The sequence below is a fragment of the Nicotiana tabacum genome, chromosome 13 (genome assembly GCF_000715075.1).
Source record: "Nicotiana tabacum cultivar K326 chromosome 13, ASM71507v2, whole genome shotgun sequence".
Classification (NCBI taxonomy): Eukaryota; Viridiplantae; Streptophyta; class Magnoliopsida; order Solanales; family Solanaceae; genus Nicotiana; species Nicotiana tabacum.
In genome coordinates this window covers 133,382,221-133,401,027 of record NC_134092.1, presented here as the reverse complement: position 1 = coordinate 133,401,027, position 18,807 = coordinate 133,382,221, and the positions used below count along the sequence as shown (strand labels likewise).

General features: G+C 34.8%; 1 protein-coding gene and 1 long non-coding RNA gene across 2 annotated transcripts; one reads left to right on the top strand and one right to left on the bottom strand.

Moving 5' to 3' along the window:
- The first annotated feature begins 5,792 nt into the window (after positions 1-5,792).
- On the top strand, positions 5,793-7,455 carry LOC142168425 (uncharacterized). Its single transcript, XR_012698301.1, has 3 exons — positions 5,793-5,960; positions 6,321-6,376; positions 7,341-7,455. It is a non-coding gene; the product is annotated as an uncharacterized LOC142168425 (long non-coding RNA).
- A 3,478-nt stretch (positions 7,456-10,933) lies between these two features.
- LOC107812505 (homeobox-leucine zipper protein ROC8-like) lies at positions 10,934-17,158 on the bottom strand. The gene is made up of 7 exons (XM_075229053.1): positions 16,885-17,158; positions 16,046-16,138; positions 15,470-15,679; positions 14,484-14,658; positions 13,220-13,518; positions 12,231-12,320; positions 10,934-11,426 (listed from the first exon to the last, which is right to left on the bottom strand). Exons 1-7 carry the CDS (start codon positions 17,068-17,070, stop codon positions 11,049-11,051), a joined length of 1,431 nt encoding a protein of 476 aa, XP_075085154.1. The 5' UTR covers positions 17,071-17,158; the 3' UTR covers positions 10,934-11,048.
- Between the last annotated feature and the right edge of the window lie 1,649 nt (positions 17,159-18,807).

Below are 18,807 nucleotides of genomic sequence, written 5' to 3'. Positions count from 1 at the left end.
AGGGGGCAAGGGAGCCTATAGGTTGAGAATCGGGTCATGGAACATAGGTTCACTAACGAGTAAATCCATAGAGTTGGCGAAAATCCTGCAGAAGAGAAAGATTAATATAGCGTGTGTCCAGGAGACTAGGTGGGTCGGATCGAGGGCGAAAAATGTGGATGGGTATAAGTTGTGGTACTCTGGTGTCCTGAGGGGTAAGAATGGAGTGGATATCCTGGTAGATAGCCATCTTAGGGAGTGCGTGGTGGAGGTCAGACGGGTGAATGATAGGCTAATGACTATTAAGTTGGTGGTGGGTGAGGGTACTTTAAATGTCGTTAGCGCGTACACACCACAAGCAGGCTTGGATGAGGATATTAAAAGGCAATTTTGGGAGGGGTTGGATGAGATTGTTCGTAGTATACCGCCTTCTGAGAGGTTATTCATAGGAGGAGATTTCAATGGCCATATTGGGTTATCTGCAGGTGGGTACACTGAGGTGCATGGCGGATTTGGTTTCGGAGAGCGGAACGGAGGGGGCATTGCGCTGTTGGACTTTGCCAAGGCTTTCGATCTAGTCATTGCAAACTCGAGTTTTACGAAGCGGGATGAACATTTGGTTACTTGCCAAAGTTCGGTGGCGAAGACTCAGATTGACTATCTCCTCCTCAGGAGATGCGACAGAAGGTTGTGCGAGGACTGCAAGGTTATCCCAACTGAGACCCTCTCAACGCAGCATAGGCTTTTGGTGATGGACATTTGTATTAAGGTAAGGAGGAAGAAGAGGTCAGTACGAGGACGCCCCAGGATTAGGTGGGGCGCCTTAACTAAGGATAAGGCTAAAGAGTTGGAAGGAAGGTTATCGACAATGGAAGCTTGGAGAAGTAGTGGGGACGCAAACACAATGTGGTCGACGACGGCGGACTGTATAAGAAAGGCGGCGAGAGAGGTGTTAGGGATATCTACGGGCCACCATGGTGGACACAAAGGAGATTGGTGGTGGAATGCAGTGGTCCAAGGTAAAGTGGAAGCAAAGAAGGCGGCTTACCTAAGGTTAGTAGGGAGCACTGACGAGGAGGAGAAGAGAGAGAACAGTCATAGGTATAAGGTAGCTAGGAAGGAGGCGAAGATGGCAGTGACGGAGGCTAAGACGACAGCTTTTGTTCGTCTGTATGAGGAACTAAGGAACAAAGGTGGGGAGAAGAAGTTATTCCGACTCGCTAAGGCGAGAGAGAGGACAACGCGGTATCTGGACCAAGTGAGGTGCATAAAAGATGATGACGGCAAAGTTTTGATGGGAGATGACCAGATTAAAAGAAGGTGGCAAACCTATTTTCATAAACTTCTAAGTGATGAAGGGGATCAGGATACTATACTTGGGGAATCGAGGAATGCCGACAGTCACCATGAAGTAAGTAATTGTAGGGACATTGAGATCGATGAAGTCATGGAGGCAATGCGTAAGATGAGAAGGGGCAGAGCTACCGGGCCAGACGAAATTCCGGTTGAACTATGGAGGTGTGTGGGTAGAGCAGGCTTGGAATGGCTTACTGCATTGTTTAGTGTTATATTCAAGACTAATAGAATGCCTGAAGAGTGGAGGTGGAGTACAATGGTCCCGCTGTATAAGAACAAAGGTGATGTCCAGAGCTGTAACAACTATAGGGGCATCAAATTATTAAGTCATACCATGAAAGTTTGGGAGAGAGTGGTAGAAATGAGAGTACGAAGGACGGTGTCTATTTCAGACAACCAGTTCGGGTTCATGCCGGGACGATCTACCACAGAAGCTATCCCCCTTGTTAGGAGGATGGTGGAACAGTACAGAGATAAGAAGAAGGATCTCCACATGGTGTTTATTGATCTGGAGAAAGCATACGATAAGGTGCCTAGGAAGGTCTTGTGGAGCTGCTTAGAGGATAAAAGGGTCCCGAGTAACTATATTAGGGGGGATTAAAGACATGTATGAGGGAGCTAAGACTCGGGTTAGGACAATAGGAGGCGACTCTGGACACTTTCCAGTTGTTACGGGGTTGCATCAAGGGTCTGCGCTCAGCCCATTCCTATTTGCCCTGGTGATGGATGCACTGACTCATCATATTCAAGGGGAGGTTCCATGGTGCATGCTATTTGCTGATGACATTATCCTAATTGACGAGACAAGAGACGGCGTCAATGAGAGGCTAGAGATTTGGAGACATGCTCTTGAGTCTAAAGGTTTCAAGTTGAGTAGGACGAAGACGGAATACCTCGAGTGCAAATTTGGAGTTGAGCCGACAGAAGCGGGAGTTGAAGTGAGGCTTGACTCTCAAGTCATTCCCAAGAGAGGTAGTTTCAAGTACCTTGGATCGGTTATTCAGGGGATCGGGGAGATTGACGAGGATGTAACACACCGTATAGGGATGGGGTGGATGAAGTGGAGGTTAGCGTCGGGAGTCTTGTGTGACAAGAAAGTGCCACCGTCATTAAAAGGTAAGTTTTATAGAGCAGTGGTTAGTATGGAACTGAATGTTGGCCGGTAAAGAACTCACATATCCAGAAGATGAAAGTAGCAGAGATGAGGATGTTGAGGTGGATGTGCGGGCATACAAGGATGGATAAGATTAGGAATGAAGATATTCGAGAGAAGGTGGGTGTGGCCCCCATGGAGGACAAGATGCGGGAAGTAAGACTCAGATGGTTCGGGCATATTCAGAGGAGGAGCACTGATGCACCGGTGAGGAGGGGTGAGCGACTGGCTGTAGTGGGCACGCGGAGAGGTAGAGGAAGACCTAAGAAGTATTGGGGAGAGGTGATCAGACAGGACATGACGCGGCTTAGGATTACTGAGGACATGGCCCTTGATAGGGAATTATGGAGGTCGAGCATTAAGGTTGTAGGTTAGGGGAGGGTGTGAATATTTCTACAGCACAATAGAGGGAGACTATCCAGTTAGGGGTTAGACTAGGAATGTCATTGGTCGTCTATTGATGCAGGGCTTTCCCTCTAGTTGTACTTATACCAGCCACCTATTTCGTATTTCGTATTTTGTATCCTGTATTTCATATTCCATATCTCTTATATATTGTTGTTGTTATTGTTGTTATTTTTATTACGCATTTTTTATGGTACTAATATATCGTCTCCTATTGTTTTTTTGAGCCGAGGGTCTCCTGAAAACAGCCTCTCTATCCTTCGGGGTAGGGGTAAGGTCTGCGTACATATTACCCTCCCCAGACCCCACTTGTGGGATTATACTGGGTCGTTGTTGTTGTTGATGTTGTTCATTGAATAATGTTGTCTATTTTGGTCTATTTTTGTGGCTATAATAGCTTTCTCTCTACATCAATCTAAGGGTTTTAAGATACTATATGGTTTAACTCATGTTCTTTTAATATATTTTTTTTATGATTTTATTTTAGATTTGTTTTCTAATTTATGATGGATGTGACAATTCCCTTTTTCTTAAATGTATCTGATCTATTTGGTTTTTAGTTTTTTACATCTTCATCTTATTTTCTCCGTCCATTAATAGATTCACGTGTTTCACTTCATTAATTTTAAGAAAATAAAACAGAACTGTTGATGCAATTAAGTAAATCAAGAAGAAGAAGAATTTCTTACCTAGTTACGAATTTTAATCCATTCTCAACAAAAAATCAATTAACTTTTTTTCTTTTTTTTGGAAAAGAAGTTCGTTGATTACAAACCTGTGAAACTTCTCCTTTTGTTGATCTTAATATTTTCCTTTTAGTTGCATATTTTGGTTTTTCTTCATTGTAACGGATTTTGTTATTTTCTGACTAGGGTTTTTAGTCAGATGCCAAATCCAGAAAACGATGTGATAAAGAAACTGAGTGAGGACCTAGGGCTTGATACCAATCAAGTCAATATTTGGTTTGATAACAAAAGATGCTACATCCAGGTTCTTACAAAATATTAATAGTTTATTAAATAGCAAATAAATGTCATTAGTCGAGCTTCGTAAATTCTCTTTGTTCGAGAACAAAGCTAGTTCTAAAAATGTTATAGGTCTCGGATTTGACACCTATTTTTGTTGTATACTTATACATTTTAAATTTTGTTTTGGCATTTTCTTTAAAAAACTCCTGGATTGTCACTGATCATCGTATAATATAAATTCCTAAACTACTACTCTCATTGTTAACACAACAATCATCATTTCATCATAGGTATTTTTTTCAGGGACATGTTTTTGTTTTCTTTCTTTTTGTTTAGAAATGTAACGACTCTTACTTTAAATAGATAAATTATGATCCAAATTAACCCTAATTTCAGGCACAAAGGGATAAGGAAGAACGTGAAAATCTTCGTTTGGAAAACTCAAAATTACTTTCAGAGAAATTGGCAATGGATCTCGAGTTGAAGAATCGCCTTTGTGCTACTTGCAATCCTGAGAAACAAAGAAAAATACTACAAGACTTGCAAAATGAAAATGCTATATTACAAGCCGAGGTGAACTTTCCATTTAATTCCCATTATTGCTTCTGCATATATTATTATTCATATAAGTTTTGGTTTTTTTCCTGCAACTTACAATAATGTCCAATATGCATGACCATTTGAAGGAAAACCCTGAAAGATACTTGTTATTAAAACATCATCTGCGTCACTACGATAATCCAAGTGGACTAGACTTGAATCTTAAAGTGGAATGTGATCACAATTTTCCAAGATTGAATTGGAACTGACAGAAGGCTATTTGATGGTTGAGAAGTTCAATGATGGAAGTTTTTAGTGGCATTCCAAGTGTTTTTTTTTTTTTTTTGTATTTTCTCAAGTTTCATCTAGCAAATATTCGGAACAAACACTTGTTGCTAGGTTTCAATATTAGCGGTTGATGCAAATATTCTATTTAGTGACAGAATTTAACTATCCGTCGCTAATTCATGCTTTTTAGAGTTAAGTGGTTCTATAATTACTTTACCAAAAAAAAAAAAAAATTTACAGTTTAAGTGATTATAATCAATTTTGAGTTTAGAAACCTTCCCTTACTAAAGGTATTTATTATCCATGCTTACTTAAACATTTGTAGAGTTGATTTTCTCTTCTTGTCATCGTTCTAATTAGGGGTGTACATGGACTAGATTGGTTCGGTTTTTATCAAAATCAAATCAAACCAATTATATCGATTTGGATTGGTTCGGTTTTGTCAGATTTTCGGGTTTTTCGTGTTTTTTATTACTTAATTATTATTTCAATCTTACTTTGTTAAATTTTTTATAAGTAAATATATGTTTAGTAAAAATATAAAAAAATTGACAAATATTGTAACACCCCGTAAATTCGGCTCAGGTATGAATGACTTAAAGGAGTAGTAAGGTTATATTTTGGGCATGTAAAGTCCCATCGGGATGATTATGGGTGAAATAGTTATTTCAAAATCAAGATGGAAAGTGAGGTGCATAAGATTTGACAAAATCGACTAAGTTTGCAGAAGGTTCGTATTCCAGCAGGTTTTAGTGAAAATTAATAAGGAATTTGGGAAAACTCAGAGCATGAAAGTTGTAGGCCTTTGAAATATCTTTCCAACGATATATTATGGAGCCTGAACGGATCTCTGTGCAAAAACTTTTGCGCATTTTACAGAACAGTATGCGATATGCGCACCGGTAGCGCGCCCTTAGCGCGACAGCGCTAATTTTGAGGCAGTGTTACTGCCGTTTAGCACGGTCAGTAGCGCGGGCAGGCCTCCAGATGCGCGGGCGCGCTAGTGGAGGGTCGTTTAAAGCTATATTTCATCCCTCACTGCCCCAAAACATTAACACTTGCTCTAGAAAGGAGAACTCTCAAAAACCTAACTCCCTAAGGTCCTTCCACCACCCAAGGTAAGTTCTAATGGTGATTCTAAGTTAATTTCAATATCCCAATATCTTATTAACATGGGTAAACCCTCCATATTATTAGATATTTGTTTGGGGCATCACTGTTGAGAGAAGAAACCCTAGAACTCGAATTCAAGAAGATTGAACGTCAAAAAGGTAATATCTTCACCCTCTAATTGATTCTAGCATTGGATTAATAATTATTGACTCAAGTTCATGAGATATGAGTTGATGGGTTTGATAGAAAAGCATGAACAATTATAGGTTTGGCTTGTTGATTGTTGATTATTGGTTAAGGATGTTGTTTACCTTATGGATGATAAAGAATAATGTTAATTATAACTATTTGAGACTTTAGAATTTATCTAGGAGCAAGAGAATGGGTTATTAGGTGTAGAGACACCATTAATAATGACTATAAAGCTTTATGTCACCAAGTGTTTGAGAAAATACCTAAGTGACCAAAACATGAGTATTATTGCTAATACGGAATCCCTTTGACTTGTATTGATATAGATTGAAGTTGAAGGGGTTGGCGAATGTTGTATTATGCTCAAGAGAAGGAAGTTAAGGTATGTGAGGCTAACTTTCTATGTTTGGGAATATTAATGATTCTCCCTACACTATGTCTCTTTTACGACGTATCAATTGCCTCAAAAATATAGTTAAGCCTAGTTCCTTGAATAGTTGTAGAGCTTCTATTCTCTAGCTTCATAACTCGTTCATGACTTTCATTCTGAACGTCGTGAGCTCAGTGCGTATTCAATATAGACTTGGGTTTGATGCCCCCGAGTCTTAGTATAGATTACTCAGTATGCCATAAATAGTTGAAGTTTCAGTGTTCATAATCAGTTCAAGAATACATGTCTCAATCTAGTCCTATTCAGTATTCCAGTATTATGTAACTCAGTGTGATCCAGTATTCCAGTATGATGTAACTCAATGTGATTCAGTATTTCACTATCATATATTGCAGTATGATTCTCAGTTCCTGATTTTAAATCCCTGAATGTTGAACACTTGTATTTGGGCCTGAGGCCGCAGTTTATGCTTTATGCATTTTTGGGCCTGAGGTCGCAGTTTATGCTTTATGCATTTTGGACCTGAGGTCGCAATTATGTATACGTATACTTGGGCCCGAGGCCGCAGTTTGTGCACATATATATATTGGGCTTGAGGTCGCAGTTTAATATTCAGATAAACAGGTTGTTCATCATTCAGAAGAGGGAGTATTCATATCCTTACTTCCTTTCAGTTCAGTTATCAGTTATCATATCAGTTACCAGTTATCAGTTATCACTTCAGTTACCAGTTATCAGTCCAGTTATCATTTATTAGTTATCATTTAATTTATCAGTTATCATTTCAGTTTCAGTTTCAATAGTTATCATTTCAGTTATCAATTATCAATTCTCAGTTATCAGCTTAGTTTCAGTTTCAACATTTATAATTCTTTCTTTCAGTTGCCTTACATACCAGTACAATTCAAATGTACTGACGTCCCTTTTTGCCCGGGGCCTGCATCTCACAATGCAGGTAATGATTTACAGGTCGACGACGTAGAGCGCTAGGATTCTTGTACCAGTTATTTGGTGATCCCCAGTTCTTTCGAAGCATTATCATTACTTTACAGTCTTTCAGTATATACAGATAGTCAATGTTTTCAGTGCTTCATAGACTAGAGTAAGAGTTATACAAAGTCACGGGCTTTTCATATTAAGCTATGTTGGCTACAAATATGTTTCAAAATTGTATTAGTTTTTTTGCACTTTGATTTATATTATCCAGACTTTCAGTATATCAGCATGTGTTAGTTTATCTTCCGCATTTAGTATATTATGATATCACATGTTGATTCAGCCAGCCAGTTGGTTCGCTCGGTCACATGTAGTCAGGCACCGAGTGCCGTGTTACGTCCAGGCCGAGTTTCGGGGCGTGACAAATATATTATCTATTAAAATACTCTTATGAGAGAATTTTCTTAGTAACACATAATTGTTATTTTTTTAGTCGTCTCACAATAATGTTTCATTGATGTACACTTTCAAGGTTAACCGAATTTAGTAATTAAACATAAAAATTAATATGATACCTAAATAGTAATAATCACTTCACATTCGAAAAAAGATATGACAGTTTGGTAGATCTTAACATATGATATGAATATGGAAGAACAAAGAAATTGACGCATTTCAATAACACTTGATGAGAAAGTGATCGTATTACCATTTTTTAAGGTTAATAAATATGGAGCACTTCATATTCTATTAGATATTACATCCCATAAGAGAATCCCAAATATTTCTAGATATTTTTTTAAAGAAAATTCTATATAAAATCTTAAAAGTATATATAAAAATTATATATTTATATGTCGGTTTGGTTCGAGTTTTTTTACTCAATACCAAACCAAATCAAACCAAATCTAGTCGGATTTTTTAATCAGTTTGATTTGACTTTTCGGTTTGGTGCGATTTTTCGGTTAGGCTGTACACCCCTAGTTCTAGTCAATCTTATTTTATGCGGCTGATATGGAACACGAAGAACATGTTGAGGACAGTAGGGTTTCTACCTACTTATTTGGAAATGCACAAAAACATAGAAGGATCTCAAATTTATTTTTCATGGGATAAAGTCACGTAAAAATAGATAAATCATCCACAAAATAACATAATATTAATATCCAAAAAATTGATAATTAAATATAGGAGATTGACAAACATCATAATGATTAATGAATAATGACCCAACTAGAGCTACTATGATCAACTAAATTAAATAATAAACGATGTTCTTTCCTATGGATGAGAGCTACAATGATCAACTAATTTAAATTTGTCCAAAATTACTCGACCTCAACGAGGATACCTAACGTCACCAGAACGACGGACAACAACAAAACCTTGAGGAATAGATGACAAAGCTTGAGGAGTAGATGAAAATAAACCGCGAGGGAAAAGGGTAGACCTCGCCCCTACTAATGGTATCAGAGCATGCAGAGAGATCGTTCGAGCGTTTGATTGTATAGGAGAAAGTTCGAGAGAAGTAGCAGAAATATGAAACGGCAAAGGTTCTGTTGCCATTAGAATAACTGCAATAGAAACAAAAAGAGATAGTCTCCTTTATCTATATGTCAAAAGTAGTAGAAAGCAGAAGCAATTTAATGGAGTAGAAGTTTGCTCAATGTATTATAGAGCATGCGTTTTAGTTTTATTTATAATGAGAGTTACAAATTATGAGATAACTATATCATTTATTCTAAGATAAGAATGAGATTGCAGATATACATGAAATGCGTACAAGATAGATAGCGATGAGATAATGAGATAAATACTATGCTAAGAGTCCTAATACTTGCATGTATATTCAAATCATCAATACAATTATATTTGTTACGATATTTTTTGGCTGCGATAGTGAAGTGTTATTATAAAATATACATATTACTATATAACATAACATAAAAATCGATTCCGAAAAAAGTTTAATTTTTATAGTGAATGATTGTTATATAAGGATATTGTTCTAGAAAAGTCTAACCGTATAAGAAATAATTTACTTCATACATAAAAAGCCAATAAATGCCAACTTCACCTATATAAGCATGTATGAGAATGAAAATCCTCTGGTAATCCGTCGACTTTTTTTGCCAATTAAACTTGACATTGTGTAATATGGTTCGAGCTTTGTGGCGGTGAAGCATAAAAGAAGAAAGAAAATAAAAGAAAATGAAAATAATGAATTAATTGGGTTGGATTATGAGTTTAATGGGTTAGGCCGAGCTAATAATTTTGAGGCCCGGAAAAAAATTAAAAATAGACAGATTTACAACTGTTGCTTGAAAAATAACCATAATTTCAAAAGTAATCAAAATTTAGTCACCTTTTCATGTAAAGATAAAATCTGAACAACAACACCCTAAGAAACCCGAAAATATTCCAACATAATATGCTTGAGTTCGAATATTTTACATCTGAGCTTCCAACATGATGTGATGGAATTTCATAATGTGTTGGAGTTCAAACATAATATGCGGAAAGTTTATACGCAGACATAAAGTTAAACTTGCCAAAGTGTAACTTTGGATCTACAGCTTGGTGCAGGGATTGTGTACTGCGTAAATCTCCATGTTGGGCTTGATATTTGAAACATATGTTGCCATTTTCAAACTAAGGACACAGATTAATACTAATGTGCCTATAATACTAGAATAGGACTCACTGTTAGTGATACATATGTTACAGAGGAAGTCTAAATTACCTTAGAAGCCTCAGAAATCTGTAGATATTGTTCAGAAGAAATTCAACAGAAAGGAATTGAAATCAGCTATTGGTACTAACAAGTGAATTAAGGCTACAAATTTAGTCTCTAGGTTCGCGTCGCTTCTTCAAGTCCGGCCCATTCTTTAAAAAACAGCGCTAACAAGCAAGAAAATGGATGCACTAAGGCGAAACGACTTTGGTGTCCAAATTTTTTTTGGCAAGAGGTAGGACTCCCTATAGAAGCAGGAGGTCCATTGAGAATGGAAAGGACACAACCAGTAGTTGGGGCGGGATTTTTATCAAGGATATTCAACATCTACTGCATATACATAAAAACAAATTGATCTTGTATATAATATGATTTTCCGGCAACGGGAGTTTGGATGAATCCCTTTTCAATCCTCTAGCTCCGCCCCTGGATGCAACTGCCAACATTTAGAATTAGAGCAACTAAACATTCAGGACGGTAATTTGAGCAACCATGAGTTTGTAACTTGACAACCTCAATCAGGGGCGGATCTAGCCTTAAGCTTGTAGCTTTACCCAAACCTTGAATTTACATTAAAAATCCACTTAATATCTATAAATATTTGACTGTGAACTCACTAAATATTTTATATATCACTCGACGTACGTCGTTGTAACAACCCATAAACTTCAAATTCTGAGTCTAACTCTGACTTCAATTATATTCCAGAGGAAATTAAACTTCCACTCTTAATAAAAAAGATTGGAATGAACTAAATTTTCAAGAAAATGCACCAAAAATAACCAAAAAAAAAAAAGAGAGAAGATAAGTCTCAAAATTAGTCTATCAATATAAAAAAACAACAATAACATCTCAGTCTTGAGATTTCACAAGTCACATTGAAGGGAAAACACCATCCTTCAAATTTATTTTTATCTAAGTTTTAAAATCTCTTAGAAAATTCAAAAAAAAAAAACAAAAAAACAACATGAAATTAAACCAACATCATTATTTTTAATCAGTGCAATCCAATGCAACTTTGATCTTTTGAACTGTAGAGCTCAAAAGGGTATGAACAGTAGCCACTGCCTCCATATTTTGCTGCTTGGAAATTGAATTATTATTATTATTGGCAGAAACCAATATCTGAAAAGCCACTGTCAACAGCGAACCGGTTTGTGAAATTCCATTACTGTCCCTATCCGCGGCAAGGCGACCATCAGGACTTATGATGAAACCAGAGGGCAATATGGGAATTTGTGTGGTGTCTGCTCCATTGATAATTGAAGTAACTGCTGGTAAATCTATGGGTGCATAGATTATAAAAGCTCCCATTGGATCGATATTTGTCTCTTGAAGCAGTAACATGTTGTTCTCCTTTGACACATAAGGCTGCAGATATAACAAAGACAAGTTTAACTTTTACACAGTAACTAATGGTACATCAACAACAACGACGACGACGACGATCCAGTAAAATTCTACTAGTGGGGTCTGAGGAGGGTAGTATATGAAATTAACTAATAGTGTATGAAATTTTTTTTACACTAACGAATCACCAAAAAGATAACTATAAATAACGAGTAAATTTCATAAATGATCATATAATTATGATTTTTTTTCATCAAAGTCATATAACTTTATTTTCTCACACAAGAATCATTAAACAATCACTAACTCACATGAAAATCATAATGACCGAAAAATATAATTTTTCAATAGTATTTCTTTATTCCACATTTTTTTCGTTTTTTATTTTCCGGCTTAATAAATAATAATCCAAATAAAATAGGAGAAACATATATTTTTAGCCGTTTCAAAAATAATAGCCGATAAAATATATATTTTTATATATATATGTATTATATACATATAATATACATATTCTATATATTTTCTGGACTAGCGAATATAATTATTTTCGGCCAACCAGTCATGTTTGTATTTTTTTTTCTTAAAATAGGAATGACCTAACCCAACCCGAATTAAAGTATTACTTGGAAAAGCCAGATAACAAGCTGTAAAACTTAAATTATACTGATAGTATAAAATAATTGACTAAAGTGAAATTGGCTACAGAAAATGCCTTTTTATGTAATAATAAAATAATAACTAAATATTAAAAAGCCTAAAGGAAAAAGATACGAGTTAAATATTAATAATTTTAAGAAAAAACTTTGTAGTTAAGGTGCATACCTGAATTATTGAAATACAGTTTCCAGGAAAATATCCTGTTGGTATTCGGGCTAACTCGCCCACAGCATTCCCATTGGTTAAAACATCCCACTGCATCAACCAAATCAAACTTTAATTATTAAAATTTTGCATTAATTTGTATAGATAAACTGAAGTCATGTATAACAAGATATTAAGCAAAAAAAAAAAAAAAAATAGCCCGATGCACTAAGCTTCCGCTATATGCGGGGTCTGGGGAAGGACCAGACCGCAAGAGTCTATTATATGCAGTTATTTTTGCAAGAGGCTGTTTCCACGGCTTAAACACGTGACTTTCTAGTCACATAGCAGCAACTTTATCAGTCACGCCAAGGCTCCCCTTTAAGAAATCAAACAAACAAATCCACAATTAACTGATATGAAAATGTACTTTGGACCTAATTCAATCTTGAAAAATTGGCTTATGAGTTAAGGACTGTCCAATATTACGATAATAAGAAAATGAGATTTTGCACCATATATATTGTTAAATACCACTCTTTAAACTCTATTCCCGTTAGTTTGGTGGACTAAATTTCGCTTTTAAAAGTTGTTTGGACTTTTTTAAAGACAAATTTATTTATTTTACTGGACTAACAACAACAATAACAGTTCAGTGTAATTCTACTACTGGGGTTTGGGGAGGTTAGCATATACCTTAATCCTACTCGAAAAAGGTAGATGTTATTTTCGGAAGACCCTCAGCTCAGAAAAGATAGAGAGTAAAGAGTAACGGCAAGTAACAATTCCAGCAAACCAAACAGAAAACCGAAACAACAACTTTAACAATATATGCCTTTGATGTAACTCAATCTTTAAACCTAGCTTAAGATTAAGTTAGCTCATTTTCTTAACCAATGCTAGCTACATACCAAACTCAAACTGCAGTGGACTAATATCATTAAATCCACAACTGTCATTAAATCAAAAATTTTAAATATTAAAAAGAATATTAAAGGAAAGATAGAAACCTGAGTTCTTGTCTTGTCATCTTTGAAGAAATTAAAAACAGTATCAAATGAAAGAGGAAGCCATAGGGAAGTAGCAGCAGTAACAATCAAGCCTTTTGGTTGACTCATATCTTCATTTTTTCTAAATGAAACTCGAACTCCACTGTTTGTCATCTCTGATGAAGTAGGGAAATCTAATCTGTCTCCCATACTTAGAATTTCACAAAAACTCTTCACCATCCTTTGAGATATTTGCATAACATTTTGCTTTCCTTCTGGTGCACCTAGCACTAAAAGAAAAAGATAAAGTGATATAATAAAAAGTTTCATTTAAACACTTAAACGGTAACAGCTCAGCCACTAGTGATACTGTCCGCTTTGGACCTAAGCCCACACGACTTTAAAACGTGTCACTAGGGTCTGATGCATGTTTACTTATATACCCAACATCTCTCCCGTGGTTTGTTGATGTGGGATTTGTCTAGGGTATCGATCACATAATTTAACCAATATCTGACCTATTGAATGTTATGTGGGCAGTAGCGTACGCAGGATTTTTGGAGCGGTATCAATATTTGAAGAAATGAACGAATGAATAAATCACTATAATAACAAGCAATGTCATTTTTTTTTATATTTATAACTAGTTTTTTCATTTTGTATACGATCTATATATACATATTTAATAAAAAATTTGACAAAGCAGTGTCATATGGCACCACTTCTTCAAATATTCCATAAATCTAAATAAAGCAGGGACTTCAAAGCTTGACTAACGAGCGAAGAAGTTTACTTTGAGAAAGAAAAAGGTCCCCCTAGCTGCAATAAAAAAAACAGTGCTAATGAGCAAGAAAGCTTCCCTTACTTTAGATAGCGCTTTATTAATAACATATATAGGGCTGAACTTACGTAAAGCGCTTTACTAATAACATATATAGAGCTGGACTTATGTAAGGTGTATCTGCCTTGTATGTCAAGTGGTAGAGGAGGAATTAGAATTTGAAGCTTATCGGTCCCGCCACTATCAGGTAGCAGACATGCAACAACATATGGTATTCAATACACCTGTGTCAGACCCTTAGTTTAGGTGTCTTGAATAAAATTTGTGACAAATTAAAGGCAGCCCAATGTACATGGCATCGCGCATTCATGCAGGGTTCGGGGAAGAACCACACTCCCAAAGGTGTGATGGAGACAACCTACCCTAATGCAAGCATTAATGACGACTCGAACTCGTGACCGACAGGAAAAAGGAAAAGGAAAAGGAATAGGAATGGATTTAAACCTCCTCCAAAATCATGATTGTTTGCATTCATTGCAAAATTGTGCCTCTCAGACATCCTTTGAAGTGTAATTATCCATCTCTTAGCTCCAAATGTTTGACGACCACACACTAAATCTCTATAGAGACGATTAGTATGAGTTTTGTCATCCACATGAACATGCTCAAGCCAAGTAACCTACAAGAGAAAAATTGAAATTTAAGAATCTTAATCATAACCAAAAGGAGGGGATTAAAAGGGAAAAAGACAAAATAATAAGCGTAATTATAGAAGAATTAATCCAAATAGTTGTCCGCTTAATCTCTTAAACTAGAAATAGCCGGCGGATATATAATATAATTTATGTATAATATGTGTACTTGTGTATAATTAATATATAATTTATGTATACTAACTAGAAAAAGTAAACATTAAATACTAGTTGTGTAAGACGTAAACGGTAATTGGTAAGGTTAAAGACAGAAATTCTAATAAAGAGATTCAAAAAAAGAACAAGAATATTATGGATATGATTAAATTTAAAGTAATATGGCGATTTAACAATTTATATATATACTGAAAATATTTATTTTTACCCCTATTGCGCAATATAATTTTCTTACAAAAAGAATTCAATTGAACTCCTTTCGGATCCTATAGCTCCCTTTTTGCTAATTACATGATATTCAACCTATAGAAAAGCATATCGAAATACTACTACAGTTAAACTTATGTATTATAGTCTCGTTTATTCTGATATTTTTTAGATGTTATAGTGAAATATTGTTATAGAGGACGTATATTATAATATTAATAAAGAAATTAGTTCCGAGAAAAACTTGACTTTTATAGTAAATAATTGTTATGTAGGGATGTTGTTACATAGAGGTTTATACCTCAAAGGCTTATAGTTTGGTGGTATCGTGAAAAATTCTTACACAAAATAACATATGATAAATATCTTTGTAACATATCACATAACTTGTGTAATCATAGACAATATTCTTACCATACTTTTCCCATTGCCCAAATCTTGAATAACACAGCCAGAAGGAAACTTCCATGACTGAGAAGGTCCACCACTTTGAATTTCTCTTAAATTATCAAATGAAACATCAACCATTGTCCATGTTGTTGGATCAAGTTGTCGACAACAACGAATGAAGAAAAAATCTCTAGCTCCCACAAGAGGAGATAGAATATGTAACTTTTCATACATCTGTTCCAAAGAAGCAAATTAAAAAGTTAGGTATATCATTTTAATCTATGTTGCCCGGATTCTCTGAAAATATCATCAGGTACGTGTCGGATCCTTCAAAAGTAGTGAATTTTTAGGGTCTGACACGGATGCAATATCATTTGGAGAGTTCGTGCAACATAGTTTTTAATGCACCACGGTAGGTATATCATTTTAATCTATATTGCTCGGACTCTCTGAAAATATCATCGAGTCCATGTTGGATCCTCGGCACGGATGCGCCCGGCATTATTTTGGATAGTTCGCGCAACATAATTTTTAATGCAGCACAATTTTGATGTTTATTTTCCTAAAAGATAATAAAAGATGGGATTAAATTTTTTATACCAATTGTACAGAGCCTCCGAAATTCTCAGTATCAACAACTTCAATTGTCCTAGCTTTTGTGACAATAGTAGGAAACATGTTCATGTATCTGACCTGCATATACAAATTAAATTCAACATACTGAATATCCCAAGATTAAATAATAATAATAATAATAATAATAATAATAATAATAATAATAATAATAATAATAATAATAATAACAATAACTATTCATATCCCAAACAAGTTGGGGTCGATTATATGAATTTTCACTATCCATATCGCTCCACTTATACTCACGTTAGCCTAATATTATGCGGAATAAAATTAAAAAAATAAATAAACAAGTACTAGATATTATCTATATTTTTCTACTAGCATACAACTCTGACATGACTAATTAAATGGTACTCCTAGAAAGCAATGGAACTTAGTGGGCGTTTGGACATAAAAATTATAATTTTTGAAAGAAAAAAATAGTATTTGGAGTTAAGTTAAAAATTATATTTGGATGTACATTTCACTTGAAAAAATATTGTTCTTTTGTGAGTGAGGAAAAAAGTTTTTCTGAAAATTTTCAAAAAGTGATTTTTGAAAAATTTATTTTCGAAAATTTTTCAAAAAATTGCAAAATTTCATTGACAAACACATTTTTGAATTTTTTTTTTAAAAGGAAAAAAATTATATGGACAAATGGGGTCTTAATTTTTTTCTTCAATTGTACCCGATTTTTCAGTAAGTTTCAAAAATTCCAAAAAAATTATAAGTATCTGATTAAATTTCAAATATTTTTAAAATTTATTAAAATATTTTTGATTCTCAACTTTAACAAATATTTATCCAAAATGCATACTTACTGGATCAAGAAATATTTGAATCAGCTCAATTGCAGTCATTGTCACAACTCCAGATTCCTTTGATGATTCAATACGAGCAGCAGATTTATAAGCTTGATTTGGCTTTGGATAAATCTTTTCATAACTTTCACGATTAATAAAATATCTCCCATCAATTTGTGACTTAATCCAAATTGGTTCATTCATTTGGAAAAGCTCCACAATTTCATCTGTTGCAGTAATCACAGTCCCAAATATTATTGATTTTTCCCGGTCAACACGAATTTCTTCGTTTTCTTCAGTGGCGGCGGTGGTGGTGGTGGTGGTAGTAGTGGCGGTGGAATATTAGCTGTTGAATTTCCTCGAACATTATTTGGTTGATTTTCAATGGGAGAGTTAATTATATTTTGGCTAACCAAACTTTCATCAGATGAACTTGATAAAGATCCAACATTATTTTGTGGTGCTAATTGTGAAGTCATTGCAAAAGACCTTCCCACAAAATTGGAGATCAAATTAGATATTCTTTCATGCTGCAAAAATTAAAATATTTTTTTTAAATAAGTCCGTAAAAAGGATGAGAAATAAAATACGAAGAAAAATAATAACAACAACAATCCAATAAAATTTCATAAGTGGGGTCTGGGGAGGGTAGAGTGTACGCAGACCTTATCCCTACCCGGGAGGGGTAGAAAGGCTATTGCCGAAAGACCTTCGGCTCAAGAAGACGAAAATAAATAATAGATTAGTGACAACCCAGAAGCCAGAAAAATAATATCAATATCGTAAGAGACAAAAAACAGATGAAAAAATACTAAATTTTCTAACAATAATTTTTAAATTATGCAATGAAATATTAATGAAACCAAGCTAATTAAAAGTGTAAGGTCATAAATAGTGATAAGATGAGGATATATAGAAACTTCAATTGCCAACTTTTTCTTCTTCTTTTTTAAAAGCTAGTGTTAGACCAGCTTGTGCACACCTGAATCATAAGTTATGTTACTTACTATAATTGGTAATTATATATTATGATAAACATGGTCGGATAATATAAAAAATAAAGTAAATAACCTGCTATAAAAAGGTTAAGTTATTATGCAAAAATAACGTAAACCATTTTCGTTCAATTCATTGATTGCTCGATCAGGACGATCTCTCTTTTTAGGGGCATGTGCAATCAGTGACGGAACCAGAATTTTGTGCAAGCGGGTTAAATCTTAAAAGTACATAATTTTAATTGTAAAATAGTAGTTGTCAAGTGAGTTCAAATAAAGTATTTATACAAAATTTATACAGCTTTAATCGTAATTTATGCATGTACACACACAATATTATTTTTTGATGAAGCGGGTTCAGTTGAACCAGCTTGCCACATGTGCGTCCCGCCACTGTGTGCAACACATAAGCATTAGGTTCTTCCGAACCCAATACTTTTAAATTTAATATAAAGATATATGTAAAACCTGACTAATATTCCTACAAATATTAAATCAAACCCATAATTTCATATATACAATAAGTGGTGTGCAAAAATAAAGACCAAACTCATCAAGTTTAAAACATAAATCTGCCTCGGTCTCTTGTTATATATTCGTAAGTAATTCTTTTTCCTCAATCTAACTAAGATTGATGAAAAGGTAAATTCAAAACTTTTGTATATAATGCACAATAATGCTTACATATACTCTAATACTCATGAAAGATCTTTTTTGTAGTCAATAAAATTTAATTAAAAATTACCAAAAAAAAAGTTTAATTAAATAACAACAACAACAACAACAACAATGACGACGACCAAGTAAAATTTCACAAGTGGGGTCTGGTGAGGGTAGTGTATACACAAACCTTACCCCTACCCCGATGAAATAGAGAGGTTGTTTTCGAAAGACCCTCAGTTCAAGAAGACGAAAAAGACGAGAAGAGAAGAGACAATATAGCAGT